The sequence below is a fragment of the Lagenorhynchus albirostris genome, chromosome 7 (assembly GCF_949774975.1).
Source record: "Lagenorhynchus albirostris chromosome 7, mLagAlb1.1, whole genome shotgun sequence".
Lineage (NCBI taxonomy): Eukaryota > Metazoa > Chordata > Mammalia > Artiodactyla > Delphinidae > Lagenorhynchus > Lagenorhynchus albirostris.
The window spans coordinates 70,131,025-70,144,846 of record NC_083101.1 but is presented as its reverse complement, the minus strand read 5'-3'; the positions used below and the strand labels follow the sequence as shown (position 1 = coordinate 70,144,846).

Genomic DNA, 13,822 nt, shown 5'->3' with positions numbered 1-13,822 from the left:
AGATTACAAAGTTTTATGTAACGTGTCCATATGAGATGACATTCTGAAGAAGTTAATAAAATTCTACAATGAAAAACCGTGACTATAATAAAGCTGAATGTTTAATAGAAGACACTTGCTTAAAACAAATGAGAGGGGACTTCCCTGGTGGTGCAGTGGTTAAGAATCCGCCTGCCAATGCAGGAAACGTGGGTTTGATCTCTGGTCCGGGAAGATCCCACATGCAACGGAACAACTAAGTCCGTGCATGCACGGACTACTGAAGCTACTGAAGCCTGTGAGCCCTAGAGCCTGTGTGCCGCAATACTGAGCCCACGCACCACAACTACTGAAGCCTGCTAGATTTAGGGCCCGTGTGTGGCAACTACTGAGGCCACATGCTGCAATTACTGAAGCCTGTGCACCTAGCCGTGCTCTGCCAACAAAAGAAGCCACCACAATGAGAAGCCCGCTCGCTGCAACTAGAGAAAGCCTGTGCACAGCAAGAAGACCCAATGCAGCCAAAAACCAAAAAAGAAACAAACAAAAAAAACCCCAAGTAAAACAAATGAGAGGACCAAAAGATTCTGTAACTTTAGATTAATTATTAAAGACAGTTACTGGGTCATAAGAGATTGCCAAATACGGCCTTCTCTCAATTGAAATGAGATAAGCAAAGAAGTAATTCTGAAAATATTACTGATGATTTTGCTTCCATTGAAGCCAGGAACTTATACTAAAGTCTTCTTTTGGCATAAATAAAATATTTAGACAGTGTGAGTTTAATACTTCTAAATTTAAAAATATTTTTTCAACAACATAAACATTGGACGAGAAATTAACCATTTACATTAAAGGTTAATTAATTTCACATTTTCCCTTTCCCACGAGGCTCCTTTAAGTCTCAGCCTTGTCCCCAAGTCTTCCCACTGGACGGTCCCAATATCTAGTAGCTTCCCTTCCAGAATGTAGATGCGTTTACCCTTTCCCCGATTTCCTTTCTCCCTAGAAAAGGGTGTTAATCTGAACACATACCACGACATGCTCTGATTTCGAGCCGTCAATCCCTGCATAAATGGGCACCGGCGTCAACCGGTCTAGCTAAAAGCTCCTACCAGGAAGGGAAGGATGGACGCAGAGGCAGGTGCAGAAAATGAAGACTGCGAAGCCGCGGCAAAGCTCCCCTCCGCAGTCAGGCCCGAAAAGGAAGTTTCCTCTCTGCTCTCGTGGCCCCACGCGCTCCCTGGGCCCCGGTGGCGCCTTTCCTGGGCCGAGGCTCCTGCAGACGGCGACTCGCCGGTCCTTCCCGCGGGCGCTGCGCCGGAGTTCGCGGAGCTGAATCCGGAAGCGGGTCTCGCTGGGTGGGCGGTGCCCGTCGGTTCGTTGGGGCGAGTTCGGGCGCCCCCTCCCGGCCGCTGCGACGCAGCGAAGGCAGCTTTGAGGGCTTTGCCTCGCGGAGGACTTGAGCTCCCTTTCACGGTGGTCCAGGTGAAGCGCTGAATTTCTGGACTCCTGTCGCTGCTGATGGCCGTGGGGATGCTCTGCTCCATCCCTCACATTTTACCCGTTAGTATACATCGTCTTATATTCTTCCAATCATTTCCCATATTCATGTAAGTTGGTAGCGTTAAGTATTTGTTGCCTGAATCCACTAGAGCTATGGTGTTGTCTACAGAGGACTCCTTGAAATGTTTGTAATCCAATCTGGTGCAGGGGTCAAAACTCTCAAGGGTCTTGTCTAGCACGCAGCTCATAAATTTATGGTGAGAATTAACTGAACAATCTATATGAATCATCCTTGGACAATTAAATATGATTTTTTTAAAATTTTTTATTATAGTTGATTTACAATATAGTGTTAGTTTCAGGTGTAGAGCAAAGTGATTCAGTTATACACGTACATATGTTCATTCTTTTTCAGATTCTTATATAGGTTATTACAGAATATTGAGTAGAGTTCCCTGTGCTAAATATGATTATTTTAAAATAATTAGAATTATTAATTTTGTTGATCACATTTAAGGCTATCAGAAATAATTACCAGTTGATAATTTCATTTTGTTTATTATGTAAAATAATCAGGACACTTTGTAATTTGGTCAACGCATCTACAAATTTGTAGGTGGACGATAAACTTATGAAAATATAGAGAATTTGTAACAGCGAAGTATGAGATGACAAAGGAATATCAATGTTATGAGAAAAGTATAGGGCTTTCCCGAAAATAAGTTATGGTTCAATACATGCCGTTTGCACAGATGTCTAAGGTGTGGATAGGGAGGTGGACTTTGGAATATGACCTACTAGGTTGTGAAACATGGACTTACCATTTACTTATTAGATTGTTTTATACACATAAACTCTTAGCAGGTGACTCTTGGAAACGAGAATATTAGAATATTAACAACTCAGTTTCAACTATGTTGGAAAGATTAAGTGAGTCCTCTATAAGGGCTAAGGAATTTGTAGTTGCTGTCATCATCATTTTTGATAAAGACTGAAAGTCTGTAGAATTTGTCTGGCAGGTCCTTGGTAATCATGTTCACAGTAGCATTGTAACATTTAATTAATAATCAGTACAGGTTTTAATGTGCCATTAAAAGTAAGGGCAGCATCAAGGAAGGTGTTCTTTATCCTCAAATAAATGTCAAGATGAAATACATTCTAATGAATCCTTGCCATAAACACAATACCTTCAGATCTTCTTATCACCGCTTTACAGACTGAATGTGTGTGTGTATCCAAAATTCATATACGGAAACCCTACCCCTCAATGTGATGGTATTACGAGGTGGGATATTTAGGAGGTTATTAGGAGTAGATGAGGTTATGAGGGTGAACCCTCATGAATGGGATTAATGCTTTCATGAGACTCACAAGACAGTTTGCTTCCTCTCTTTGCTCTCCACCATGTGAGGATACAAAGAGAAGCTGGCAGTATGCAACCTAGAAGAGGGCTCTCACCAGAACTCAACCGCGCTGGCATGCTGATCTCAGACTTCCAGGCAACAGACTTTGACAAATAAAACTCTGCCATTTATAAGCCACCCAGTCTCTGGTACCTTTTTAGAGCAGCCTGAACTAAGATGCACGACATCAGTCATTTAGCTCATATAATACACTAGTTAGATTGTGTCTAAATAGTTCAAGTTCAAATCATACCTGACAGGGAGTATTGATGAGAGAAAGGAAACAGCAAGAAGTAAAATGAGGCTACAAGAAAGAATACGCTTTGTCTGGTTCCTCCCAAGGGATAATCCCAAATAAATATCTAAAATAATTTTTACTGTAATTTATTATTTGAAAAAAGTTTGGATTTTTAAAAAACCATTTAACCAATTGTTCCCTAACCATGGCTTGGTCTAAATATTTGCATCAACCATTCCTTTAATTAGTAACCAGTCAGAAAGGGGGCAGTGAAGTTAGCCAATTTGCTTAACTTCAAGTACCAGTGAAAGTCAGTGAACTTCAGTATCTTGAGAATCAAAATATTTTTTCTTTAATTCCTGAGTTTTCCTGTCAACTTGTTAATGAAGAAGAGAACCTACTTGTTTCCAGGTTCTGAATTATTTTTCTTTTATTTTCCTATTATCTTTGAATATGCCAGGAAAAAGATATTTTTAAAATTTAATCTGCTCAGGGACAAATATTAAGGCAGGAAGTCATTTTGCCTGGTTTCTTAGTAAACCGATATATAATTGAATCCAAAAGTGGATGTGTAATGTCTATCAGACAGGGGCTAATAAGTAAAGAAAGGATTTACTGGTGAATCCAAATTCATTAAATGTTTAAACATTTTTTGATTTTATACTTTGTAATATACTGGTTTGAAGATCTGTAGTACAATATATTTCTATACAAGTTTAAAATTATTATAAATGTTTAGACATATATAATATTTAATCAATATATGATTGTCATAAGTATCAAACAAAATGTTTCTCTGAGTTTATTAATTCATGGTGTTAATAATAAATCCTAGCTACCAATTATCCAAACGCTCTCATTGACATGACAAGGAAAATTTTGTTTTTCCTGTATCAAACAGCTGTATTTTAAAAAATTATTCAGAAGATAATATTTTTTAAAAGTGTTCAAATTTATTTAAATATTTCATTAAGCAGATTTTTAACACCATCATGCTTGGCATAGAACTGATTGGCCTGAGAAGAGAGATGGACATTTAGCCTATCTCCATTCCCACTTCCATTCTCACATTTAGACCACATATCACTTTATAAAAGAAAAAAGAAAGTACCTCTTACTCATCCCAAGCCTCACCACGGTTCACTGAACCAGGGTGAAAAACCTCTGTGAGAGCAAACAGAGGGAGAATTCCAGAAGGTTTAGCTTTTGGGAGAGATTCCCTTGATGCAAAGCAGAGAAGGCCTTAGTACAATAAGATGCTTATGCTTTATCAGTTACCTCCTCTCTCTGCTGTATCAACATTTTCCTTTTTACTGTCTAGTTTTGATCAATATTAATATGCTTAATTTTCATCTTCTTCATCCTAAATATGCCCATTTCTTAATAACCACCTGTAGGTTATTATCTTCCTTCTGTCATTCTGTTCACATCCAAACATCTTGAGCATTCTCTGCAATATCCGTCCCTAACTTCACATGCACCTCATTTTTCCAGTTGTTATAATAATTTGGCTTCAGCCTCCCTGTTCTCCCTGTTCTCCTGCTCAGCCAAGATTTATAATAAGCTACATGTTACTGAGATCAGAGATCACTGTCAGGCAGCCTCAGCTGACATCTCAGAAGCATTGGACACTTGTTACCACGCCCTCCATCTTAAGGTCTGACGCTCATCTGGTCTCCGTGTCACCACCACCCTCTGCTTTTCTGCCCCTCCTCCTCTCCTTCCTTTGTTGACTGCTCCCTCTCATCTTAGGGAATTGGTGTTCCTCAAAATTCCGTGCTAGTCCCACACTTCATCCTCTCTGCACATACACTCTCAACCTCCCAAATAGTTCCAAATGTCCTCTCTATGATTGTGACCTCCATATGCATGTCTTTCCCCAGGGTCACATCTCCAAACACTTGTTCCTCTCCAAGCACTTATATGTACCTGCTACCCTAGAATATTTCCACATAATATGTCCAAAATTGACCATTAGTTAATCACCTGGCTAACTCCTACAGACCCTTGAGATGCCGGCTCACCAACTGCTTCCTCTGGAAGCTTTCCTTGACCCATGCAATCCCACATGCTCCCAGTATCCTATTTTCTCCCTGTCACCGTATTAGCATTCCTTTAATTGAATCTCCACTGCTATAACCTGTCATAGTGCCTTATGCGTCTCCTTCACAGCCCTGAAAAGGGTTCCTACCTAATTTCTTACTGTTTAATGCCTGTCTTCTCTGACAGAATGCTCCACTAAGAAAGTAATATATTTCTTTTATTGACCAATATATTCACAAACACAAGAAAATTACTGGGAGCAGAGATACTTCAAAATATTTTCAAAATCAATGAAACAAACAAAACTATTGACATTCCTTTTGGATTTTAAGGCAGATTAAAGGTTTAAGGACACTTCCTATCTCTTTAAGAGTATAAGAAGACCTAACATTTAAAACACACCATTTGTGGTAAAGATGATCTTATTTGCAAAGCAGAAGTAGAGACACAGATGCAGAGAAAATGTATGGATACCAAGGGGGGAGGGGAGGTAGGAGGAATTGGGAGTTGGGATTGACATATATACACTATTGATACTATGTATAAAATAGATAACTAATGAGAACCTACTGTATAGCACAGGGAACTCTACTGGATGCTCTGTGGTAACCTAAAATGGGAAGGAAATCCAAAAAAGAGGGGCTATAAGTATATGTATAGCTGATTCACTTTGCTGTACAGTAGAAACTAACACAACATTGTAAAGCAACCATACTCCAATAAAAATTAATTTTAAAAAATTGAAAAATAAAACACACCATTTAAATACTGCTCAGCCACGAAAAACTATGAAATAATGCCATTTGCAGCAACATTGATGGAAGTAGAGATTATCATACTCAGTCAAGTAAGTCAGAAAGAGAAAGACAAACACCATAATGGTATCACTTATATGTAGAATCTAAAATATGACACAAATGAACTTATCTACAAAACAGAAACAGACTCAAAGACATAGAGACAGACTTGTGGTTGCCGAGGGGGAGGGTTGGATTGGCAGTTTGGGATTAGTGGATGCAAACTATTATATAGAGAATGGATAAACAACAGGTCCTACTGTGTAGCACAGGGAACTACATTCCATATCCTGTGATAAACCATAATGGAAAAGAATAAGAAAAAGTATGTATATATATTTATAACAGAATCAGGTTGCTGTTCAGTAGAAATTAACACAACACTGTAAATCAACTATACTTCAATAAAATAAATTTAAAAGTAAAATAAAATACACGATTTGCACCCAAAAGCAAAGCAGAACAAGACACAAAGGACCACATAATAATATGAAGAATAAATTTTGTAAGTAAAAAAATACCATAGAGAAATAAATTCTAATTATTACAAATAAAAACTCAAAACTATACTTTCCTCTTACTATTGTAAAACAATCTGCTGAGATGACTCAATGCAGTTAACAACTGAAGCAAAGAAAAAGTTCTGAACTCAGTGAATATTGACATGCTTGAGGCTACCTATAAGTAGATAAGATCCCATTGTGGAAGACTGGGTCCAAATCTCCTTTCCCACTCCTGGGTTCTCTCTGAGGTTGAACATACGAGGAAAGCACACACTGACTTTCACAGCTTCCAGTCTGATAGTGTCCCAGTCACAGCAGCTGTAGACTTTCTTTTCAGATCAAGCCTGGTCCTTTGGAAGGAGTACTTCAAAATCTGGCTGGAGTCCTCATTGCCCAACAGAGTCTTTTCCTCTCCATCTCCTGCACCAAACTGGTCTTTAGATCTTCCCAGTGGCGATCAAGCCTAATAGGAATTTCAGCTCTTTGGGCTGAAGAGACTGAAGATCTGCTGGATCATTTCATAAAGAATGAGGCAGCCTGAGCATTTTGGAACCAACTGTCATCCAGCTTGTCCTAAGGGAACCTGAAAACATTCTTGTCCTTCAGGCAGGAAAACAAGGAAGATTCTCCCCCTTAGGTGTAGAACTGTGAAGGTCTCCTGCTTTGGCCGTCCATGGTTTGGGGCTGGTCACAGCTAAGGGTGCAGACAGGGCTGGAGAACATCATCCTGGGTGTCCTCAGTGAGGAGGGTGGCAGGCCCCGGTAAGCCTGGTGATGCAGGTGTCTGGCTGTGGGAGCCTGTATCCAGCTGCTCTGACTACCTGCCTGCAAATGAGATTCTTAAATAGGCCAGGAATGTCATTTCTCTACTTATCCCACTGTTGTTTCCACGTTTTTGCAATTTGTCTTCCATTTATGGGCAACATAGAATGTCGCAACTTCAATTCCTTTATTACACTGGAAATTACACTCCTGGAACATGAAAGAGTATCAATCCAATGGATGTATTCATCTAAATGAGACCCAAGGTTGTAATAAAAACCTGAGTCTCAATCTATCTCTTTTTGAATTCTAATAAGAGTACTTAGAGATTTGATATTTTACTCTATTTTCACGCTTTGCAATGCACCAAAATACAACTAGCCTCGCCTCTCTCCATTTCTCCTTTAAGGGGTTAAGACATTAGATTTGAATTCCTCTACATGACTTTACAGGAGTCATAGCTCATGTTTTCAGACATAGTCTACGGATAAGAGTGGCATAAATGTTAACACCAAGGGCTAATTCATACCATTCTCTTCCTTCTGTCACCAAAAGTGTACTCACTGCATATATGTGTAACAATGTGCTTGGCAATGTGGATTGTTAGGAAAGTAAGGCAGGGATGGTGACTGCCCTCCAGGGAGCAGGGAGGACAGACACTAGAGGCAGGATTAGGATGAGGGAAGCACCACGTGCTCAGTGCAGCTGAGGGCCAGTGCTCAGAGCTGATGAAGAGGAGGGCCTGGGAGCAGCAGAAGGCTCCACTCTGACAAAAATCTGGGGCTCCTCAATTTAAATGACATCAGATTTTGATTTCCTCTTCTAAAAAACTGAGACAACTCAAGTAGTTGTCACACAGGCAAATGTAAAGATTAAATGAAGTTTGCAAATTATAGTCTGAGAATCTGAATTTAGTGAACATAGCTGCCTTTAGCATTAATGTGACATATAGTAACTTGTAGAGTCCATGATCAGCCCCACCAAGAGAGGCTTTGACTACCGCTCCCTTAACACTGTCAGGGGTCTGCGTGTTGAGGCCCCAAATGCAAACTCTAGGAGAGGGGTTGCCTGCAGGACTGTGAAGGAGCAAAGCCCAAGTTTCCAGGCCTAGAGCAGTGTCTGGTACATTAAGGAGAGAAATCCTACAGCACTTGAAACATTTGCAGAGAACCAGCATCGAGGAAAAATGGCTGCTCTGTATAAATGTATAGTATAAATGAGATAAACAGTTCCTTCCCTCATCCTCAGTTAGTCTCAGACCACCTCTGGTGATATTATTTTAAGACAAAGATGTTTTTAAAAGCTAGAGGGACTTCCCGGGTGGCGCAGTGGTTAAGAAACCGCCTGCCGACTCAGGGGACACGGGTTCAATCCCTGTCCGGAAAGATCCCATATGCTGTGGAGCAACTAAGCCCACGTGCCACAACTACTGAGCCCGCGCGCCTGGAGCCCGTGCTCCGCAACAAGAGAGGCCACCGCAATGAGAAGCCTGTGTACCGCAAGGAAGAGTAACCCCTGCTCGCCGCAACTAGAGAAAGCCCGCACACAGCAGTGAAGACCCAACGCAGCCAAAAATAAATAAATAAATAAATAAACGAAATAAAAAAATAAAAGTTATAGAGACCAGGATATAGGTTATAAAATGTAGATGGGGCAGAGGGTGATGAAAAATGGGACATTCCTATATTTTTAGCTATGGAAGGTCACAACGTTACTTCGAAAGCTATTTCCTGGCTATTTGGGTAAAGAAAGGGAGGGCTTCCCTCAAGCATGGAATGTAAGAAGGCACCAAATCTAAGTGATCAAGATAAATAATATTTTAACGCAATATATAAAAATGAAAACACCACAACATACATGCTGAAGAAAATAGCAAAATTTTAAATAAAGACAGAAATGACCCTGCATTTGGATGACGCTGACAGTCTTACAGAGGAAGGCTTCACGTTGCCAATGAAATTTGGGCAATTTCTGTTTAGTCTCTAAAATTCTTACCAAAGAAAATGAGAAGCTCAGACCTGGTCAATGTCCTCAACTGCTTGAACAGGACACTAACTCTTCTTTCTACACTACAGTCGAGCTGGGGTCCTGAGAAAGGTGTTTCAGAAACTCGAAATAAATAAAAATTATTTAAGACTGTCACGGAGTCACAAGAAATTGTCAAACACTGCAGTTCTCTCAAACAGGTAAAGAAGTAGTCTTGAAAATATTAATGAGTTTGCTTCCATTAAAGCTAAGAAAGTAAAATTATATTAAATTCTTGTTTTAGTATGAAGAAACTATAGTTTAAACAGTTTAATAAAATGCTGTGTTTTAACAACCATATATTTTAATACCCTACCTTCAATATTTAAAATATTTTCAGAAAATATATTAAAATGTAAAAATTTCTAAAATATTTAATTTAAATAAAACAATATAAATTTAATTTAAAAATATTAAAAAATACTGTGAGTTTTAAAATATTCCCACTTTTCAGTTATTCAGTACTTCCTCCCCCACTTTAACGCTGTATCCTTGAAAGACACCATGAAGTCCCAGAGCATCTACAGGCGCGCTCAGCTCCCGCGTCCTCAGCCCCGGTGGTGGCCGCTCTCCGACTCACCCCCAAGGCGTCCCCGACACTGTCCTGTCGTCCCATCGCCGCCGCGTTCCCCTCTCTCTGAGCCGTCGCAGCAGAGCGCCAGAAACGAGCCCGAATCTGTAAAATCGGCCCCAACTCGCTTCCCAGCTTCAAACCCCTCAGAAAACGGCTTCTTTCCCAAAAATGGCCTCGCTCAAGTTTCTGTGCGAAAATAAAGCACAAAACTCAGGGGAAGCCCAGAAAATGCAAGGTTCCGGGCTTGCTACCAGACAAAAATATCGCTGGAGAGGCCGCATTAAGGTTCCCTCTGCAGCACTCAGCACCGTGAAAATGAAGGGGGTTTTTCGCACTACTGTATCAGTATAAAATTGCTCCGTGAGAACCCGACCCAGTCCCTCTCGTGCTGCCCAAACCGCGGAACCTGCAACTCTCCGACGTGGGCGTTTCCCTAACACATCCGATCAAAAGACATCCTGTGCCCTCTTGCGACCGCGTAGAGAAGCGTGCTGTTCCCGGTTCCAGGGAAGGTTCTATGATATTTTATTGTTTAATTCTACTAAAGTTGTTCAACACATCCATAATTATGGCAAGTGATAAACAAAAAAAAATGTTGATAATATCTGATGACTATCTAGCAGCCAGTGAAATTAAAAATTATTTTCTGATATGAAGCAAAATTTAAATTACCGAAAAATAAATATTAAGAAAATAATTTAAGATTTTCAAAGATTTTGAGCAATTTTAAATTATTTTTAAGTATATCTATACTTTGGTATTATTATAAAGTATTTATATAAAATTTATATGGATATGTAATTTGATATATTACTATTTATATAAGTAAATATCCTACCTCAAAAATCATTCTGCAAACTTAGTCGTAAGTTATAACAAAATTCAATAGCTTTTCCACTTAATTTATAGCTTTCAATTTTATGTCATTCTTAACCCTGCATAGAATACAAACAGTAAGCTTTGCACTTTCTCTGTCTACATATAAAGTAAAGATACCCTAGAAGTACAAAACTAGACACACAGTATATCTTGTTATCAAAATTTCATGCTGGGGGCAATTAGGAAAAAACCTATCTAAAAAGGATCTGTGGGCAGGCGAAGAGGCAATAATGGGGAAAAAAAAGGTTGAGAAATGTTGTCCTAACCCATCTGGAGAGTGCAAAATGAAAAGCAAAAACAGAAGTAGAAAGTTAGAGGGAACATTCAGAAAATGGAAACCAATTCGCTCCCATTTAAGACCCAGGCCTGAAGGAAGGTCTTCAGAGAACCTAGAGAGCAGGGTTCACAGAGTCCCCACCTCAGCCAGGCCGGCAGCATCTGCAGGGTCCCCGATGGCCCCAACCGTGTCCTTACTCCTGGCCCTGGTGCTGCTCAGCTGCCACTCCAACTGCTCTCTGGGCTGCGACCTGCCTCAGACCCACAGCCTGGTTAACACGAGGGCCCTGATGCTCCTGCGACAGATGAGGAGAATCTCCCCCTTCTCCTGCCTGAAGGACAGAAATGACTTTGGATTCCCCCAGGAGGCGTTTGGAGGCAACCAGTTCCAGAAGGCTCAAGCCATCGCTGTCGTCCATGAGATGATCCAGCAGACCTTCCAGCTCTTCAGCACAGAGGGCTCGGCTGCCGCTTGGGATGAGACCCTCCTGGACAAGTTCTGCACTGCACTTTATCAGCAGCTCACTGACCTGCAAGCCTGTCTGATGCAGGAGGCGGGGCTGGAAGGGACTCCCCTGCTGAAGGAGGACTCCATCCTGGCTGTGAGGAAATACTTCCACAGAATCACTGTCTATCTGCAAGAGAAGAAGTACAGCCCTTGTGCCTGGGAGATTGTCAGAGCAGAAGTCATGAGATCCTTCTCTTCATCAACGAACTTGTAAGAAAGACTCAGGAGGAAGGAATGACACCCACCTGGTTCAACACCGAAATGATTCTCACTGCCTAACAAGACCACACTTCCACCTGTGCTGCCATGTCAAAGACTCTCATTTCTGCTCTCATCATGCCCTGAATTGAATCAATCTGTCACATGTTTTCAGGAATATTAAGCAACATCATTTTCAACTCTGCAGGCACTAATTCCTTACAGATGATTTATTTATCTATTTAAAAATTTATTTATTTAACTATTTATAAGGTTTTAACTTATTTTTTGTTTGTATAATATTATGTGCACGTTTAAATTGTGGTTAAGAGAAAAAACACTTTCTTTGTATTTAGTCTATTTATTTTTGTAAGAAAGACTCAGGAGGAAGGAATGACACACACCTGGTTCAACCTGAGAAATGATTCTCACTAACGAGACCACACTTCCACCTGTGCTGCCATGTCAAAGACTCTCATTTCTGCTCTCATCATGCCCTGAATTGAATCAATCTGTCACATGTTTTCAGGAATATTAAGCAACATGATGTTCTACTCTACAGGCACTCGTCCCTCATAGATGCCCATGCTGATCTATCTACTTACATATCTACTTAAACATTTATTTATCTATTTTAATATTTATTTCACTATTTATAAAGATTTAAATTATTTTTATTTACAAAATATTATGTGCATGTATACAATGTGGTTAAGAGAAGAAATATATACTTTGTATTAACTCAGTTTATGAGTTTTCTTTGTGCATTAAATTCTTACTAGAGAAAACTTCCTGTTTTGTTTTTTTTCTTTAAAAAAGAAACACCAAGGGGCTTCCCTGGTGGCGCAGTGGTTGAGAGTCCGCCTGCCGATGCAGGGGACACAGGTTCGTGCCCAGTCTGGGAAGATCCCACATGCCGCGGAGCGGCTGGGCCCGTGAGCCATGGCCGCTGAGCCTGCGCGTCCGGAGCCTGTGCCCCGCAATGGGAGAGGCCAAAACAGTGAGAGGCCCGTGTACCACTAAAAAAAAAAAAAAAAAAAAGAAAGAAACACCAAGCCTGAATGTGCAACCTGTTGAAAGAATGTATGTTACAATTCCTTGACCCATCATGACGATTTTCACGTAAGAAATAAAAATAGACTTCTTCTAGCCAGGTCGTGGGTTGCCCTCAGGCCCTAGAGGTGAACATAGCTAATCCAATTCTGCTTTGGGTAACTTTGATTTTTTTTTTAAAGGAAAGTAACCTAAAAACAATAATCAGGTAATACAGGGACTTCCTTGGTGGTACAGTGTTTAAGACTCTGCTCTCCCAATACAGGGGGCCCGGATTCCATCCCTGGTCAGGGAACTAGATCCTGCATGCCACAAGTAAGAGCCCACATGCCACAAACAACTAAAAGATCCCGAATGCTGCAACCAAAGATCCCGAATGTCGCGATGAAGATACTGCACGCAGCAATGAAGATGCCGTGTGCCACAACTAACACCTGGCACAGCCAAATAAATAAATAAATAAATTTTAAAAATCAGTTAACTCACAATTAAATTTAATTATTTTTAAAATAGTACTAATTTGTAGTAGAAATTAATATCGGTTAAATTTAGTGCTACGGTGAGAAGGTGGGAAAATGGAATTCCCCCAGCAGAAGGTGGATCATGTCATGCGAGGATATAGAAATTAAAGCAGTAGATATTACCTATAGTTAACTAGTAGACATTTCAGTGCAAATGTCCACTGGATACTGGAGATGGCAATTTAGAAGCAATTCCATGAAGTGTAAAGCATGGAACAGAAGAAGTGATCAAATAGGAGGAGAGTATCAAATGAGAAAAGGACTGAAAATTGAATCCTATGACCTTAACGTTAAAAGGGAGGGAAAGCAAGGGGAATGGCCATATGTTAACAGGACAAGAGAGAAAGGTGAGAAGACCATGTTTGAAAGACTGAAACTGCTTAGAAGATTCAATGCATTCATGAAAACGTAGATGGAAAGTTCTCCTACATTGGGAAAAGAGATGGCATTGGCCACTTAGTGACAGCTTGTTTGGTAGAATTAATCAGCAGAAACCATAGTGGAGAAGGTGGAAGGATGAATAAGAGAAAGGAATGACAATATACACAGAAAATAGG

The 13,822-nt window shown here is 40.3% G+C and overlaps 1 protein-coding gene across 1 annotated transcript; it reads left to right on the top strand.

The window, feature by feature from the left end:
• The first annotated feature begins 11,161 nt into the window (after positions 1-11,161).
• LOC132523688 (interferon alpha-3-like) lies at positions 11,162-11,707 on the top strand. The gene has a single exon (XM_060155172.1). It carries the CDS (start codon positions 11,162-11,164, stop codon positions 11,705-11,707), a length of 546 nt encoding a protein of 181 aa, XP_060011155.1.
• The last annotated feature ends 2,115 nt before the right edge of the window (positions 11,708-13,822 follow it).

Excerpts from the sequence above, each read along its gene's own strand:
- LOC132523688 (XM_060155172.1), top strand. The coding sequence starts at position 11,162 with ATGGCCCCAACCGTGTCCTTACTCCTGGCCCTGGTGCTGCTCAGCTGC.